This window comes from Oncorhynchus nerka, linkage group LG2 (assembly GCF_034236695.1).
Source record: "Oncorhynchus nerka isolate Pitt River linkage group LG2, Oner_Uvic_2.0, whole genome shotgun sequence".
Classification (NCBI taxonomy): domain Eukaryota; kingdom Metazoa; phylum Chordata; class Actinopteri; order Salmoniformes; family Salmonidae; genus Oncorhynchus; species Oncorhynchus nerka.
The window spans coordinates 15,800,866-15,817,688 of NC_088397.1; the positions used below are offsets into that span (position 1 = coordinate 15,800,866).

The following is a 16,823-nucleotide window of genomic DNA, read 5'->3' on the forward strand; positions in this document are numbered from 1 at the left end:
TTTGTGGAGTTGAGAGGCGTATGCACTGTCTGAGGTGCTCACGACTTTGGTATTCTAAAACAAACCTCTACAACGCCAGAGCCTAAACCTGATGCTGTGGGCTGGAGGCCGCAGGGGGGTGAGGGGGCCGCTGTGTGTCAGAGAGAGAGAGAAAGAGGGGGCTTGAAAGGGGACTCAGGACTATTCATACCTCAAACCCAATGCTTGTCTGAACATACCCTTCACTCTACTTTCATTTCTAATGATGAAAGTAAAATGGCCTTACGTGAGTTTATTTTCACTCTAATAGAATGTACAATGTATACGTAACGAGGGGTGGGGGTATTATTGGCAGTGAATGTCATCCCTTAAACCCCCCAGCCTCCATCCATGCATGTCGGAAACCAAGCTGGCATGCAGACAGTGTGCAAATGTTTAGTCTGGTATGTTTTATTTCCACGCTCCTCTTCAGCATCACAGCCAACACTTAGCGGAGCCGCTGCCATGCTTGTTTTGCTACCGCTCCCCCCCCAAAAAAACCACCCCTCTCTTCCCGAGGCCATTCCACACAGAGTAGCAAAACAAATGACTTCAGAGCTTTGCTGGGTGCTCTCTGCTGCACACAGATGTAGGATAAGCCACAGTGTTCTCTCCTCAAACACTGTTCAAAAGAGGAGAAAGGGCATGTTGAGAACGTGCATTAAGAACAGGAACGGTGTCCATCTCCATTGGCTGTAATGGTGCCACAGAAACCAATGACACTGCTGCTCTTTCATCCAACTAGCTCTACAAACAACTGCCAGTTGGAAGACTAACTGCTCATCCTAATACCGCTGCAATCGCTCAATCAGTGAGCTGAAGCGTTCATCAAACTCTCTCAACATGCGGATGTCTGTGTTATCCAAAAGACCTGTGGAGAGGAGGGTGTATTTGGAGGATATTTGGAGCAGGGAGGGGAGGTAGATATTCTGGGCATATTTTTTAGAACTGTATTAATTATGTGAATGATTCGTCTAATCTGACTGAACAGTCCTTTATTCTTAATGATAATGTGAATAATATCACATTCAGCTGTAAATTGAAACAATATTGAGCATTTCCTGCAAATCATTCAACATTCTATAATCAAAACACAAATGACCTTATAATTGAAAAAGATACCAAATTGATGTAAAAAAGAAAAACTTCTGTTTACTTCTTGGTCGGTCCACAGGCCTACTTGCACCAGCACAAAGACAAGTAAAGAGGTCTTAATATCTCGGCGTATTGCAAGTGAACATTTAATATAGCAATATATAGATGTCCAATTTGGCCACCATCCTTGATAAATCAATCTACTATATAAACTATAGTCATTATTACTGTTTAATGCTGTGGAACAACAAAAGGGAGAATTGTCTAGAGCGAAACACTGATGGTTTGGGATTTTATCGGTGTTGGCCGGGGACTTGAGTGGCTGGTTTCACACTCTGGTCCCACAGAGCGGTTGGATGTGTTCACAGTGCACCGGCTCCTGCTGCCCAGTTAGACTTGGCACGACTACTGTTACATGTGCCACTGATTCACATACTGTTAGCCGGGCTCATTCTGTCTGTAATATACGATTATAGGGTTTTACTTGGCAGTAAGGGACTGTCCAAACTAAACAGAACAACATTACTAGAGACGACAGATGACTTTGGCAGAGTGCTAAGCGATGGAAATTAGATGATTGTGTCTGTGTGTGTCTTCCATTCCGTCACATTCTGGGTTGTCCTGACTAACCTCCATGTTAGGCCCAAGGTTTACACAGATGTCAGACATGTCCCACACCGCCTCCTTGTGGTAGAACCAGAGATGACAGAGTCCACATGAAGTATAGAGGGTGACGGGCAGACAAAACAGATTTGAGAAAAACAGATATCAATATGGATGCGGTTTGTTTCTAGACTTATGTTTATATTTCTCTTTTAGTATCGATATAATTTCACTGAAAATACATCCAAAAAGAGACGCAGAATAAAGTACTGCACGGTTGGAGACAGAGGTGTTCTGTTTTCCTGTGGCAGAAACAACAGGTAAAGTGGTCATTTAAAAGTGTTTAAACCCAGAGAAAGTTTCCACCGACCGCAGAGAGAAAGACATGAGCAATTTGGGGATAATTCTCTGCCCACAGCTTCTTGGCCTGGGATCTCCCCTGTCTGCTTGGACTCGGTCTATAAACACGATCTGGTTCTTTGACTTGAAGTATTTGAGGTGAAGCACTCATACCCAGAAAGCTTCTGAACAATGGCTGGCCCTGCATTAGCAAATATTGGTCAAAATATTTCAAAGTACTTAAATAAAAAATAAAAAAGCCATACGAAACATTTCAGGGAAGTATTAAACAGTTTTGAACAGCAGCATCCATTTCACTCCAGATTAGCGTCTCCTTGTACCAAAGGGTTTGAATATGTGGAATCAGGCACGGACTACCTCAGGTTAATGAAATGTGCCGCAGCGGAACCTAGCTGAACAGCCCAAAACAAGCTAGTGAGTGCCTAGAGATAGAGTTTCTGATCCAAACAGACTACAGTACATATACCCCTGCATATTCAGACCATGGACTCATGCGCTTGCTGTCCTGCAGTTTCACAATCGTCTTTTTATAACCTTGACTCTTTACAGAGCAATCATCTGGTCAGAGAGGCCTGGTCCCATGGTCCTTCATCTGGGCATAGACAGAGAACAGGGGAGTGGGTTCATGGAGGTAGATCCACCACTCCCTTCCAAAAGGTCAGAGAGTTGAGTTAGCTCAGCTCAGGGCTCACAGACCGAGGGTAATAGATCACTTACCCTGGCCTCTACAAAAGGCTCGTTGTGACAGACGACTTCAGGACAAGCCGACTGGGCAGCGCAGCTGTCTAGTAAAGATGTCATATGAAACACTGGGGGTCTGGAGCCAGAGGAGGAAAGTTAAACCAACAGGCAGAGTTTGAGAGACGCTGATTGAACCCTGCAGAGTCAGATCGCACATTGCACTGTCACCCCTGAACAATACCACTTCAGCAGACACTGTGCAACAGTATGTCAAATTACTATGCTAATTAGCATTACAGTGTAAGGGGGAGGAATGGATATGGTTGGGAGAGTAACGAGCAAAAGTTTCCCTGACTGCCTGTATCAGCCTACTATGTTTATACACAGCCGTCCTTGATGAAATCTGGCATGATTGACAGATGTGACCACCGGTTGCAAACAACCATCCATCATTACCATGATGTCATCTGCAACAGATTAAATTTAGAAATAAACAAAAAGGTACTGTAGCAGAAATAAAAATTCCTTGAAGTGCGCTAGCAGCAGGGACTCATTTGCGTCACTCGCCAGGACGACGACCAAACAGTAAAGCCTGGTTCCTGTCAAAGCTGCATCCTGTCCCTCTCGACATTGATCTGCTGGCGCAGAGCACAAAGACAGAGGGTGGCATGTTGGTTCTTGTCTAGACTAGGGACTGCAGAGGACAGGCCCGCTGGATGATGAATAGAGCATCTGTCTTCACCCCGTCAAGCTCTTCTGAAGAGGGAACTACAAGTCAATCCACACAGAGCAAACTGTACAGCCAGCACTACTTTGAATACAAGGCCAGATACCGGTAATCGGTCTCCATTCACACTGCAACAGTAGAGCCAAACAGAAAGGACTAGGTGATCTACCGCACTAGAAATACACCACATCAGTCCGTGGAGGCGCCTGACCAACTTCAACAGATACTGTATGTACTGAGGGAACCCAGGGCTGCATTCAATCAAATCTGCACTACAGAAGAATACTGCATGGGAAAAATGCATGCTTACACAAAATTCTAATTTAAATTCTATTTAATCTCACTGAGTAAACGACTCACTGTGCAGTTGACTGAAAACGCATGTCAATGTGGCACAACACAGATAGCAGAGGAGTGAGAAAGACGGTGAGTCTTCACGCCGGATAAAGAATAATAAAATTGTTCTTTCAGATGACTGACTGGAATACTGCAGTGTGGCATGAAACTGTCAGGGCAAGTCTGGGAAACGTCGATAGCATTTCAACTATTTCTAAATCTACAGGTCTAAAGAAATGTGCCAATTCTCTCTGCTCCAACTGAAATAAAGTGGACAGAAATTTGGGACGGGTTCCTCCACTCTCTTCTAAAAGACACAGAAGGGTTGATTGTGATATGTTAACAATATGGCAGCCATCTCGTTCCTCGTTTTCAGCTCCCTTGTCTGGCAGCCAAGAATAACTGGGAGTTCTGGGTAATTCTGCTGTTCACCACCCATTTCCTACTGTTCCCTCTCCACTGGGCCGAGCTGCTGTACACCTGATGAGTGAGAGTGAGTGAGACCATCTGTGTGTTCTCAAGCTTCTTAAGAGTGACGTCAACATGAGAAAATGTATATAACATGCCCGTTAGCTACAGGGTCACTGAGGATAATCTGAACACTGGTCTTGCTAATAGGCCATGGTTATGACTCAGGTTATATAGCATATGTAGCAGGACATCAATTTCCTTCATATTAAAACTCGTCCAGGGCTTGACTAGACTGTCGCCAACTTGGCACACAGAAAGACATGTATCAGCAGAAATATACCTGGCCTGCACTGTAGAAATTCTAGAGTTCACAACTATACACACCAATTACACTAACAGATCCTGCATTGTCAGATTCCAAAGTGTCCACAAGAGGGCTCTATTATTCTATATCTGAAAACACTGGTATAAGAGAAATCAGATTCTATTCCAGTAATAACAGTATGTCTATTCAGCAATATATCTGATCAAAGGTACAAGTAGATCGATCTGTACACTGAGCCAAACTAATTTAGAATCTTGATTTTGTTTTGTTGCTGGAATCCTTAGTTGCTAAATCAATTTTTGGACTTCTAAATGAATGATATACTGAGTACCCATTAAATCTTGAAGAATAACACTTACTAATGCTCTGTCATACCCCATCAGAACCCCAAATATGAGCTAGTTTTACTCAAAGTATCAGTAAAAACAACACTACAGCTTCAAAACATGGTTTAAACTAGAATGTTGATATCATGGATGGCCACTGCTGGCATCCATAGCTCAGTCTAGGAATTTGAGTGGTGACATTTTAACAGCCCCTTCCCTCAGTTTTTCACCAAAATGCAGGCGGGGTGGCTGCCACAGTGATAAGCTTCATGCAAAAATATTGAGGTTAGGCAATCATTTGAATGATGCAGGTGACATGAACAGTGATTGGCTGCCTTTATCCATATCTCATCGTACACTGAGTATACCAAACATTAAGAACAATTTTCTAATATTGAGTTGCACCCCCTTTTGCCCTCAGAACAGCCTCAATTCGTCAGGGCATGGACTCTACAAGGTGTTGAAAGCATTTCACAGGGATGCTGGCCCATGTTGACTCCAATGCTTCCCACAGTTGTGTAAAGTTGGCTGGTGGACCATTTTAGATACACATGGGTAACTGTTGAGCATGAAAAACCCAGCAGCGATGCAGTTCTTGACACAAACCGGTGCACCCGGCCCCTTACTACCATACCCTGTTCATTAGTCTTGTCCATTCCCCTCTTTAATGTCCCATATATACAATTCATGTCTCAAGGCTTAAAAATCCTTCTTTAACCGGTCTCCTCCCCTTCAGCTACACTGATTGAAGTGGATTTAACAAGTGACATCAATAAGGAATCATAGGTTTCACCTGGTCATTCTTGTCATGGGAAGAGCTTCTTAAAGTTTTGTACACTCAGTGTATAACCTACCCTGTCCACTTTATCAGCACACAGTAGTCTATAGAGAATGGGCCAAAAACCAGGTTGGGCAAGTGTGCTATTTATTGCAGTTTGTGTGACAAAATCATCCATAGAATTGAAAATGCTATGGAAACACATTAAAACTTGTTTTAATTTATTCTGTACATGAAAACTTAGTGCACATAATACTTTTGTACTTGTCACGCACAACATTTTATCCGCTACAAAGTCAGTTTGATGAAAGCACGTCTGGTGGGAAAAATGCATATGTTTGTGACTTTTGAATATCTGCATTAAAATCTGTTGTCAACTGGATGGAACCCGAACCACAGTACCAAAAAGCAGTGGAAAACAACTCCTTAAAAATCAAGAGTTTCAGGAAAAGTGGAGAAAAAAAATTCTCAAAGTGAAATGCTTGCTTTGACAGGGTGAGTTTTCCTTAAAACAGGCTTATTCTCAACGCAGCTCTTCTTGGTAGCTATTCTCGTAGATCGTCTGAGACCACTGGCCATATGTGGCTCTCCAACTATGGTAGGTGTATTTTCAGCTTTAATTCGGACATGAGAAGCCTGTTGGGTAATTGTTTCTCCACCATTCCTTTTTGTCTTGGGTGCCTTCTTGGGAGCTTTTGCTTGGCTTGGGGCGACTTGCAATGCCTCCTGGGGACCTGTGTCTTCCTCTTTTTCTGTGTCTTTCAAAGTGTCCACCTTGCCTTGAATGGCTAGCAAAGACTCCTGTGAAGTTACAAGGTACTAGCTCATGGAATCTCTTTTGAGGAAGTACAAATACTTTTCAATGTGACTGAAAATTCCCAACACCCCAGACACCACAAGGTCAGACACGGAGCTTATTACATACAGACTTACCTCTGCCCCAGCCAGCTGGGATTTGAGCTCTGATAGTTCCTTCATCAGATGCTTGATGTTTGCCTTAAGAGATGAAGCAGTGCTCATCAGTTATACATGTCCAGAAAGAACTGGTCCATTACCGTACAGTACTGTTGGTAATTCATCGTATAACTTAAAACTACATGGTGACAAGTGTTGAACAAATAGCACCTTTTTCGTGAGGATGGCTCTGTTCCGATTCTCAATCTCCTGTTGTCTTTGCTCCCCTCTCTCTCTGAAATGAGAAACAATAATATTCATATAAAGCCAGAACACCTGTTTCCGTAAACATCAACAAACTGCACACTGGCCATGTCTTCCATGGGTCATATTCATTAAGGCACACTGTAGCAAAACGTTTTGCATCAGAACAAAAACGAATGCTTCTTACTGTAAGTCCCTGCCTGTTTTCCAGTAAATGTTCTTCCATTTGGTGCCTAATAAATATGATCCTGGCCACTGCAGTAACATGAAGTGAGATAGCTAGCTACCTGAGCTCCAGGGCTCTGGCCACGCTGTTCTCTAGTGCAGTGATCTCAGCTTGTTCCTCCTCTACAGCTTGCTGGACATCAGCAGTCTTTATCTGGGCCAGGAGGGACTTGGAGTCCAGGGCCTCTACCTCCGTTGAGCTCAGCTTCCTCGAGAGGAACACTTGCCCCATTTGAACAGTCTGCTCACAGGACAGGATCTGAAACATGATGTCCAACAGAACAATTTTCAGAGAAAGCGTCGACATATCCACAAATATTACGAATATGAGTATGTGAAACTTATGAATACATAAACATTTATATAGATAAATGATAAGATATAGCGTTGCGTCTGTCACTCGTGCTCAATGTGAACCTGCTTGCATCTGTGAAGAGCACAGGGCGCCAGTGGTGAATTTGCCAATCTTGGTGTTCTCTGGCAAATGCCAAATGTCCTGCACGGTGTTGGGCTGTAAGCACAACCCCCACCTGTGGAAGTCGGGCCCTCATACCACCCTCATGGAGTCTGTTTCTGACCGTTTGAGCAGACACATGCACATGTGGCCTGCTGGAGGTCATTTTGCAGGGCTCTGGCAGTGCTCCTCCTGCTCCTCCTTGCACAAAGGCGGAGGTAGCGGTCCTGCTGCTGGGTTGTTGCCCTGCTACGGCCTCCTCCACATCTCCTGATGTACTGGCCTGTCTCCTGGTAGCGCCTCCATGCTCTGGACACTACGCTGACAGACACAGCAAACCTTCTTGCCACAGCTCGCATTGATGTGCCATTCTGGATGAGCTGCACTACCTGAGCCACTTGTGTGGGTTGTAGACTCCGTCTCATTATACCACTAGAGTGAAAGCACCGCCAGCATTCAAAAGTGACCAAAACATCAGCCAGGAAGCATAGGAACTGAGAAGTGGTCTGTGGTCACCACCTGCAGAACCACTCCTTTTTTTGGGGGCATCTTGCTAATTGCCTATAATTTCCACCTGTTGTCTATTCCATTTGCACAACAGCATGTGAAATTTATTGACAATCAGTGTTGATTCCTAAGTGGACAGTTTGATTTCACAGAAGTGTGATTGACTTGGGGTTACATTGTGTTGTTTAAGTGTTCCCTTTATTTTTTTGAGCAGTGTATATATACACACAGGGTCATACGAAGGACCATATCTGAGTTCTTAGCGTATAAACATAACGGCAGTTTAAAAGTTAAGAACAATTGTCACATCCCTAGTAGCTACAGTACTGTACAGTAACATGTGGCCTCACCTCATCAAGGTCAGTTTGGATCTTCTCTCTGGAGGCCAAGGACAGATCCCTGGCCAGCATCTGGTTCCTCCGCTGCCTCAGTAATTCATCCAGCTCTCTCTGCATAGGAAACACAATGACCGCCTTGAACATAACATCATTCAACTGTACCAAGTAGACCCTAATGGGGTGTATTCACTAGGAATCAAACCTACCTGAATTTGTCCAACAGAAACACTCATTTTCATTGAAAAACATTTTTAGTTGCAAACTGAACCAAACTGGAGAAAACGCAAACGGAACAAAACCTGCCTGAATTTTTCGTGGCAAAACATTTTGCTGCAAAAAAGTTTTGCTATGTCTGCGAATAAAGAACCCAGGTGATTGACAATAGCTTTAAATGTGTGATCAAAGCAGCACAAAATGGCTGCGTAATTTGAGGTACCATGAGCATCAGTCATTAAAATAATCAAGTGGGTGTTTTCACCATCAGATATATGGGATTTCACCTGTAAGGCGTTGATCTGCCTCTCCTGCCTGGCTCTCTTCAGGAATACAAGGTCTGCTGGGGTAACCTCATAGCCCTGCATGCCTCTTATCAATGAGTAGTGGTCCTCTTCCAGCACACTGCCTGAACAGACTGAACATGTACATTGATAACATTTGGTGGATCATGCTGATAATATTTTTTTCATTACAAGCTGCTGCACCATCATAAACCAAAGCATTAAACATTCAGATTTATAGACCTACAGTAGGATCATGTGACATAGGACTACATTAAAATAGATAAGAATTGGAACTTTAATGAAATGTGTTCAGAGGACACAGGGGCACGTGCCCCCTCAGATCGGTCCTGTTAATTAATATATATAGTTGAAGTAGGAAGTTTACAAACTTAGTCAAATACATTTAAACTCAGTTTTTCACAATTACTGACATTTAATCCTAGTAAAAAGTCCCCGTCTTAGGTCAGTTAGGATCACCACTATTTTAAGAATGTGAAATGTCAGAATAATCGTAGAGAATGATTTATTTCAACTTTGATTTATTTACACATTTTTCAGTTCTGCCCACACACTTCTATAGGATTGAGGTAAGGGCTTTGTGATGGCCACTCCAATACCTAGACGTTGTTGTCCTTCAGCCATTTTGCCACCACTTTGGAAGTATGCTTGGGATCATTGTCCATTTGGAAGACCCAATTGCGACCAAGCTTTAACTTCCTGACTGATGTCTTGAGATGTTGCTTCAATATATCCACATCATTTTCATTCCTCATGAAGCCATCTATTTTGTGAAGTGCACCAGTCCCTCCTGCAGCAAAGCAACCCCACAACATGCTGCTGCCACTCCCGTGCTTCATGGTTGGGATGTGTTCTTTGGCTTGCAAGCCTCCCCCTTTTTCCTCCAAACATAGCGATGGTGGTTATGGCCAAACAGTACTATTTTTGTTTCATCAGACCAGAGGACATTTCTCCAAAAGCACAATCTTTGTCCCCATATGATGTTGCAAACCATAGTCTGGCTTTTTAATGGTGGTTTTGGAGCAGTGGCATCTTCCTTGCTGAGCGGCCTTTCAGAATATGTCGATATAGGACTTGTTTCACTGTGGATATAGATACTTTTGTACCTGTTTCCTCCAGCATCTTCACTAGGTCCTTTGCTGTTGTTCTGGGATTGATTTGCACTTTTCGCAAAAAAGTACATTCATCTCTAGGACATAACACGTCTCCTTCCTGAGTGGTATGACGGCTGCGTGGTCTCATGGTGTTAACACTTGCATACTATTGTTTATACAGATTAACATGATACCTTCAGGCATTTGGAAATTGCTCCCAAGGATGAACCAAACTTGGGAGGTCTACAATTTTCTTAAGTCTTGGCTGATTTCTTTTGATTTTCCCATGATTTCAAGCAAAGAGGCACTGAGTTTGAAGGTAGGCCTTGAAATACATCCACAGGTACACCTCCATTTAACTCAAATTATGTCAATTAGCCTACCAGAAGCTTCTAAAGCCATAACATTTTCTGGAATTTTCCAAGCTCTTTAAAAGGCACAGTCAACTTAGTGTATGTAAACATCTGACCCACTGGAATTGTGATACAGTAAAGAAGTGAAATAATCTGTCTGTAAACAATTGTTGGAGAAATTATTTGTGTCATGCACAAAGTAGATGTCCTAATCGACTTGCCAAAACTATAGTTTGTTAACAAGAAATGTGTGGAGTGGTTGAAAAAGGAGTTTCAATGACTCCAACATAAGTGTATGTAAACTTCAGACAACTGTATATATAGTTGTCGTTTCTCTGAAATACTATAAGCCACCTAGCAATTTTATGAAGTTGATTTTGGCTAGCCCAGATTGAGAACCTATCTCCCAACCTCATAGCTAGCTACCAAAAAGCCATTTCAGGCTACTAATCAAGTTAGAGTAGCTAGCTTGTTTAACAAACTTAGCATTTCACTGTAGTCTAAACACCTTGTATTCGGCACATGTGACAACTACAGAAATATTTCTGTAGTTCACATTCCTTTCAATCTTCTACCCAGATATTAGCAAAAAAAGAACCACAAGTCAGGAGGATACAGACAGCTCAAGAGGTATGGTTACATATGCAGAAAAATATAAATTTCTGCACATAGAATTAAGCATAATGATTATGGCTCTAAATTCCAGGAAAAGCCCCTCGGATTTTGGGGGTGCACGACACCCCTGTGTGTGTTTATGTTTGTCACCTCAGACATATCAAACCACATATTGGTGCAAATATACAGCTATAGGATTTTGAACACTATAGGAAACACCCACGTGTGCTTGAAGTGATGCGAGACCGTCGGCATGTTTCTGTTTCTGCAGGCTCGATTGTGTAAAGGTCCATGGTCATATTTAGCGCGGGAGACAAGGGTTCTTGCCCAGGGTGGTTTCAATCTGGATGGAAAGACAAAATGGTAACGGATAGAAATTCATTAGTTGGCTAGGCCTACCCTCCACAATAATTGGCTCAAGTTGGCCTACAAACTACAGTGCATTCATAAAGTACTCACACCCCTTGATTTTACAGTTTGTTGTGATAAAAAGTTGGATAAAAATGTATTTAAATTGGCGTTTTGTCAACCAGACACAAAATACTCTGACAAAGTGGAAGACATTTTTTACAAATGCTAGAATTTACAACAAATAAAACACTAATATATATCTTGATTAGATAAGTATTAAAACCCAGAGTCAATGCGTTAGAATCACCTTTTGCATCAATTACACCTGTGAGTCTTTCTGGATGAGCTTTCCACTCCTGGATTGTTCTACATATGCCAGGGACAAAATTGCGGTTGTAACAACAAAATGTAGGAAAAGTCTAGGGGTGAATACTTCCTGAAGGCACTAAAACCCCAGTGCACCTAGGCAGAAGTGTGGTGAACGAGATTCGGCCTACCACATGTGTTTTAAAGCTCAAAGGACGAGTTATGTTCAACTCTGACGTTGGCGGCGTCCTCTGAAGTTGTCGTCCCAATGGAATATGATTTGAAGGGTCTTGAATGAGTCTACTGATCGCCGGTGAAACATTTGACTTGTGAGTAGCTTTTTTCCCTTTGCTTGCATTTCTGTTTCTCCTGTTTGCAACGGAATTCTTTGAGAGATCCATTTTTCTTGTTGTGTTGAAACCTAAACTAGACAAATTGCAACATATTTTGACTCAACCGTTCATAAAAATAAAAAGATTAGAGGCGTTATGTGACAATCGAATCAAAATCACCTGTTGGCGCGCACCTGTAACGCTCGCGAGGCCGTGGCTAAGAGCCCATTTATGCTTGATCCGAAAATGTGGTCTGAGACGCAATAGCGGGGCAGAGGCTGAGTTGAGCTCTGTACTGCATCGCTGTGCGCCTCTTCAATCTTCTAACAATGTGGGGGGGCTCCGTATAGCTCTACATTGACATGATTGGTTAACGGTAGGTGAGGGCGGGAGGTCTGATCTGACAATACTGAGATATTAAATTATGTTGCAGGATTTAAAAATATATTTTTTTATAGCCTACTGTATATAAAAAAACATTCCTACAGTAGATGATATCTCAGACAGAGATACAGTAGGTGTGTGATTTCTGTTTTCACCCTCAACGCTCAGAGGGAGGCCATAGGGCAGGTCAGAAAGCAGTGAGAGGAGACTAACAGGCCATTGGATGCTTCACTTGACATACATTTCACCATCATTTCAGAATCAGAAGGTACTTAATCACTTAATCACCAAGTACATTTACTCATACCCAGCAATAGACAAATATACATGCAGAATACAAACAGAGGAATTTACACAGTCAACATACATCATGTATAATATAAATAGAGTAAGCATAAAATATAATGGATGGTAAATTGCATTGCTTGAAATTCTACCTTCCAGTGAGGCGAAATCCTCCCTAAACAGCTGACTGTAAATGCCAAGGCTCTTGGCACCTCTAAAAGTGGTCGGAGCAGGGAGACATCCAGAGGGGAAAACAGCAAAGATCAAATTAGCCAGCTGCAGATGAGAACATGTACTAGTAGTGTATGACCAGTAGAGGGAGACAAGAGGTTGCACCTGCGTTGAGGAATCATCAGTACTGTCGTTATAGAGGTGCGGGGGGCTGCCTTATTCCACGTCCACGTCATCAACTAGTGCTCAGGGAGTGAAAGAAATCAAATAAATAATGTTTTATTGTCACATACACCGGATAGGTGCAGACAGTGATATGTGTTGTTTTACAGGGTCAGCCATAGTAGTATTGCGCCCCTGGAGCAAATTAGAGGTAAGTGCTTTGCTCAACAACATCAACATATTTTTCACCTTGTCTGCTCGGGTATCAAAATAGCATAATGCAGTGTCAACAGTTTCTACAGGAGTTGTCCTTTGAAGTCAGATCTGCCCTCTCCTCCTTGTCCAGGTCAGAGCCCTGTGCCACAACAATGGAACAGTAATGTGTACCTGGCCTTAGTGCTCAGACACCATCAGTAGCAGACAGCCACAATCTGCTTATGACCTGAAGCAGCATTATCAAACACGATGAGGAGACCTTTATATACAATTCTAAATAAAAAGTGCATTTCATACTATGTTAATGAGATTTTAAAAAATACATGTTTTTGATCTGAGAACACACACACCTTGTGCTTCCACCGAAACACAAGCTGTAAGGGAACATATAGTGCATTCGGAAAGTATTCAGACTGCTTGACTTTTTCTACATTTTGTTACGTTACAGTGTTTTTCTAAAATTGATTCAATTGTTTTTTTTCCCTCATCCATCTACACACAATTTCCCATAATGACAAAACATGCTCTGACATGCACAGTCAAGGATGATCCATAGAAACATGATGCATCTGAGATCAATTTCAAGTCTCACAGCAAAGGGTCTTAATACCTATGTAAATAAGTAATACATCTTTTCTACATTTGCAAACATTTCTAAAAACCTCTTTTCACTTTGTCATTATGGGGTATTTTTTATTTCATCAATTTTAGAATAAGGCTGTAACGTAATAAAATGTGGACAAAGTCAAGGGTTCTGAATACTTTCCGAAAGCTCTGTATAGCCAAGCAGAACTGACAGCTAAGTTTAAACCTGCTCTTCATGCCGTCTGTCCGTCCGGCCAGGCTGAGGCTGAGGCACATGCTCAAGAGAGCTCCAGGAATGGAAGATGAGAGTGAATGCTGAGTCATAAATACTTCTGTTTTTAAACTGTCCGACCGGGTCTATCACACTGAGGAAGAGAACGGGGGGTGTAAATCTGAGCTTTACAACACTTGCTTCCCAGGAGGTTAGGGCCAAGGGAGGAGAAGGAGAGTCACATGGCTTTACACCCATCTACTCTTCCCCTTGGAGCAAGCCCCTTAGTTATTCCCGTGGGGACAAGCCCCTTAGTTCTCCATCTGGGAACAAGCCCCTTAGTTATTCCCCTGGGAACAAGCCCCTTAGTTCTTCCCTGGGAACAAGCCCCTTAGTTCTTCCCCTGGAAACAAGCCCCTTAGTTCTCCATCTGGGAACAAGCCCCTTAGTTCTCCCTCTGGGAACAAGCCCCTTAGTTATTCCCGTGGGGACAAGCCCCTTAGTTCTCCATCTGGGAACAAGCCCCTTAGTTATTCCCCTGGGAACAAGTCCCTTAGTTCTTCCCGTGGGGACAAGCCCCTTAGTTCTTCCCCTGGAAACAAGCCCCTTAGTTCTCCATCTGGGAACAAGCCCCTTAGTTCTCCCTCTGGGAACAAGCCCCTTAGTTCTCCCTCTGGGAACAAGCCCCGTAGTTCTCCATCTGGGAACAAGCCCCTTAGTTCTTCCCCTGGAAACAAGCCCCTTAGTTCTCCATCTGGGAACAAGCCCCTTAGTTCTCCCTCTCGGAACAAGCCCCTTAGTTTCTCCCTCTGGGAACAAGCCCCTTCGTTCTCCCTCTGGGAACAAGCCCCTTAGTTCTCCATCTGGGAACAAGCCCCTTAGTTCTCCCTCTGGGAACAAGCCCCTTAGTTCTCCCTCTGGGAACAAGCCCCTTAGTTCTCCCTCTGGGAACAAGCCCCTTAGTTCTCCCTCTGGGAACAAGCCCCTTAGTTCTCCCTCTGGGAACAAGCCCCTTAGTTCTCCCTCTGGGAACAAGCCCCTTAGTTTTCCCTCTGGGAACAAGCCCCTTAGTTTTCCCTCTGGGAACAAGCCCTTTAGTTCTCCCTCTGGGAACAAGCCCCTTAGTTTTCCTTCTGGGAACAAGCCCCTTAGTTCTCCCTCTGGGAACAAGCCCCTTAGTTTTCCCTCTGGGAACAAGCCCCTTAGTTCTCCATCTGGGAACAAGCCCCTTAGTTTTCCCTCTGGGAACAAGCCCCTTAGTTCTCCCTCTGGGAACAAGCCCCTTAGTTCTCCCTCTGGGAACAAGCCCCTTAGTTTTCCCTCTGGGAACAAGCCCCTTAGTTCTCCCTCTGGGAACAAGCCCCTTAGTTCTCCCTCTGGGAACAAGCCCCTTAGTTTTCCCTCTGGGAACAAGCCCCTTAGTTCTCCCTCTGGGAACAAGCCCCTTAGTTCTTCCTCTAGACACAGAGAAGTTTTTTATTTTTTATTCTGTGAAGCAGAAATGTTGTTTAATACAGGCAAAGAAACAAAATATACATTTTAGCACTAGTTGGGAAGTTGGAAATTCCATATGGTATTGCACGTTTGCAGGATGATCCATAGCTTAACAAATAAATTGTCAATGTGTTTTTTATTTTTTCCTCACCAAGCATCTTTAGCTCATTCTGTCAATAGCACACAGGGGCTGATTCCACTATCAGCAATGCTTCTGAGACCCAGGCAGTCAAAGTGATGTCCTAAAAAGTGCATTAAACAGTCATCACATTGGGAATAGACAGTAGGGTAAAAAGGTAGTCTCCATAGGGTTATTTTACCACTGCACCACCTGTTTCCTTCAACTGTCTCACATTAAGCTAATGCTGGCTGGAGAGAGCAGCTGTGAAGGGTCTTTCTGGGAAGCATCTTTGCACCAGAGAGCCTTTTATTAGCGATAATGGCCCATTTGTTATTGTGTGTGTGTGTGTGTGTGTGTGTGTGTGTCTGCGTGTATGTATGTGTGCGTGTGTGTGTACTGTTTGAGTCATTTTGGGATGGAGCACTAGGCAACGTCATGTCTAGCAGTTACAATGAAAAGCACTTAACTTTGGCGGAGGTCAAAGGCATAGCATTGTGAAGCTCAGCAGCCATTAAGTGATGGACAACAAAATGGGAGAGATGGAGAGAGGATGAGGTCATAGAGTCCTTAAAGATCTAGCCTATAGGGGATAGGAGCTAGATGTTGTGCCTCATTACCCAGAGTACCCTAGTCTATAGGTCAGTGGTCTAGACCTGTGTGGGGTTGAATGACCCATACATCCTTCAGCTTTCATCATAAGTATGCTCTATCCGGACTGACCCATGGTACGCTTGAGGAGCAGGCCCCTCTCTGGTTACCAGTCTTTGGTATTGGGGTCTATTTCTGGAATCCTCTCCCGCTCTCTCTCCCTCTCTCCCTCTCTCTCTGCCCCTCACTCCCTCCTCCCTCCCTCCCTCCCTCCCTCCCTCCCTCCCTCCCTCCCTCTCTCTCTGCCCCTCACTCCCTCCTCCCTCCCTCTCTCTCCCTCTCTCCCTCTCTCCCTCTCTCTCTGCCCCTCACTCCCTCCTCCCTCCCTCTCTCTCCCTCTCTCTCTCTCCCTCTCTCTCTGCCCCTCACTCCCTCCTCCCTCCCTCTCTCTCCCTCTCTCCCTCTCTCCCTCTTTCTCTCTCTCCCTTCCTCTCCAGGTAGAGGTGTTATATATACATATACTCAGTGGGATGGATCACGGCTCAGATCAGGGATGCGATGGGAATAGCCTCCTCCTGCAAGGTGTGATGGGAATAGCCTTCCCCCTCCTGCAAGGTGTGATGGGAATAGCCTTCCCCCTCCTGCAAGGTGTGATGGGAATAGCCTTCCCCCTCCTGCAAGGCTCCCGGCGGGCC

The 16,823-nt window shown here is 43.9% G+C and overlaps 1 protein-coding gene across 1 annotated transcript; it reads right to left on the reverse strand.

The window, feature by feature from the left end:
• Positions 1–5,790: 5,790 nt before the first annotated feature.
• On the reverse strand, positions 5,791–11,249 carry LOC115120455 (early endosome antigen 1-like). Its single transcript, XM_065020713.1, has 7 exons — positions 11,146–11,249; positions 8,843–8,973; positions 8,355–8,453; positions 7,106–7,302; positions 6,786–6,849; positions 6,594–6,656; positions 5,791–6,461 (listed from the first exon to the last, which is right to left on the reverse strand). The coding sequence occupies exons 1-7, from the start codon at positions 11,219–11,221 to the stop codon at positions 6,129–6,131; spliced, it is 963 nt and encodes a 320-aa protein (XP_064876785.1). The 5' UTR covers positions 11,222–11,249; the 3' UTR covers positions 5,791–6,128.
• Positions 11,250–16,823: the final 5,574 nt, after the last annotated feature.

Coding starts and splice junctions, on each gene's coding strand:
- LOC115120455 (XM_065020713.1), bottom strand. CDS start 11,221: ATGACCATGGACCTTTACACAATCGAGCCTGCAGAAACAGAAACATGC. Junction 6,850..7,105: donor GCCAGAGCCCTGGAGCTCAG/GTAGCTAGCTAT, acceptor TTCTCATTTCAG/AGAGAGAGGGGAGCAAAGAC. Junction 6,462..6,593: donor CCCAGCTGGCTGGGGCAGAG/GTAAGTCTGTAT, acceptor GTAACTTCACAG/GAGTCTTTGCTAGCCATTCA.